This window comes from Cinclus cinclus, chromosome 23 (genome assembly GCF_963662255.1).
Source record: "Cinclus cinclus chromosome 23, bCinCin1.1, whole genome shotgun sequence".
In the NCBI taxonomy this organism is placed as follows: domain Eukaryota; kingdom Metazoa; phylum Chordata; class Aves; order Passeriformes; family Cinclidae; genus Cinclus; species Cinclus cinclus.
Window position 1 is genome coordinate 7463791 of NC_085068.1, and position 1668 is coordinate 7465458.

Below are 1668 nucleotides of genomic sequence, written 5' to 3' on the forward strand. Positions count from 1 at the left end.
TAAAATAAAACAAAATAAAATAAAATAAAACAAAATAAAATAAAATAAAACAAAATAAAATAATAAAAGAATAGAATAGAATAGAATAGAATAGAATAGAATAATAGAACAGAGTAGAAAAATAAAATAAAATAAAGTAAAATAAAATAAAATAAAATAAAATAAATGGAACGGAACGGAACGGAACGGAACGGGACGGGACGGGACGGAATGGGACGGAATGGAAAATGGAATGGAATGGAATGGAATGGAATGGAATGGAATGGAATGGAATGGAATGGAATGGAATGGGATGGGATGGAATGGGATGGGATGGGATGGGATGGAAGAAAATAATAGAAGAAAATAAAATAAGATAAAATAGAATAAAATAAAATAGAACAAATTAAAATAGAATAAAACAGAATCGAATGGAACAAACTCTGTTCCCTTCTCTTGCAGACTCTCCCGGGGCCGTGGTGCAGTCCGGGCGCTCGGCCATGTCCTGCTTCCCTCGGCTCTGGCGCTCCAGCGCTCCGCCGTCCCCCGGTTCCCCGGTGCCGCCGTCCCCCGGTTCCCCGGTGCCGCCGTCCCCCGGTTCCCCGGTGCCGCCGTCCCCGGGGCTCCTCGCTGGCCCCGCGAGCCCCCGCGGCCGGAGCGGGCCCCGTTCCCCGCCCGGCTCGCCCGGCTCTCCGGGCCCCGGCAGCCCGCGGCCGACGTCGCCGGTGGAGTGCTCCATCTGCTTCAACGCCTACGACAACACCTTCAAAACGCCCAAGGTGCTGCGGTGCTCGCACGTGTTCTGCCTGGAGTGCGTGGCCAGGCTGAGCGCGGCTCTGCCGCCCCACCAGCCCCAGGAGTTTCTGCCTTGTCCCTTCTGCCGCCAGCTCACCCAGATGCCCCGGCAGGGCGCCCCGGGACTGGCCACCAGCAAGGAGCTGCTGGCCACGCTGCCCCCCGAGATGCAGCAGGAGCGGCCGCTGTGGATGGAGGGCACCAGGCTGTGCTGCCGCCGCCCGTCCGGCGACGCCGAGAGCGCCGAGGGCTGCGTGTCCGTCGACGTGGCCGTGAGCAAGGCCGAGAGCGCCGAGGCGGCCCCGGCGGGGCTGGCGGGGAGGTTGTCCCGCTGCGAGCTGTGCGACGACTGGAAGCGCGTGGTGCTGCTCTCGGCGCTCCTCATCATCCTCTTCTGCATCGTCCTGTGGCCCGTGCAGTGCGCGCTCAAGACGGGGAACCTGCGCTGCTTCGCCCGCGCCGCGGCGGCCGGAGGGCCCGAGCTGCTGCCGCCCAAAGGAACGGCCACGGCGGCCGCTGCGGCCGTCACACGGCCGGCTCTGCAGTAGGGACGGAGCCACGGGGCTGGGAGCAGGGACAGCACAGGGTCCGGGATGAAATCCCCAATTCCAGAGGTGCTGGGAGCTCCAGGATGCACCCAGAACAAAAATCCCCAATTCCAGAGGTGCCGGGAGCTCCAGGATACACCCAGAACAAAAATCCCCAATTCCAGAGGTTCCAGGAGCTCCAGGATGTGCCCAGGACAAAATTCCCCAATTCCAGAGGTGCCGGGAGCTCCAGGATGGGCTCAGGACAAAATTCCCCAATTCCAGAGGTTCCAGGAGCTCCAGGATGTGCCCAGGACAAAATTCCCCAATTCCAGAGGTTCCAGGAGCTCCAGGATGTGCCCAGGAC

At 59.0% G+C, this 1668-nt stretch overlaps 1 protein-coding gene across 1 annotated transcript in view; it reads left to right on the forward strand.

The window, feature by feature from the left end:
* RNF223 (ring finger protein 223) overlaps nucleotides 1–1322 on the forward strand; it is a 1516-nt gene extending 194 nt beyond the window's left edge. The window contains exon 1 of the mRNA XM_062507731.1: nucleotides 1–1322. This exon is cut by the window's left edge and continues 194 nt beyond it. Within this exon, the coding sequence (XP_062363715.1) occupies nucleotides 411–1322 (912 nt within the window). The 5' untranslated portion in view covers nucleotides 1–410.
* The last annotated feature ends 346 nt before the right edge of the window (nucleotides 1323–1668 follow it).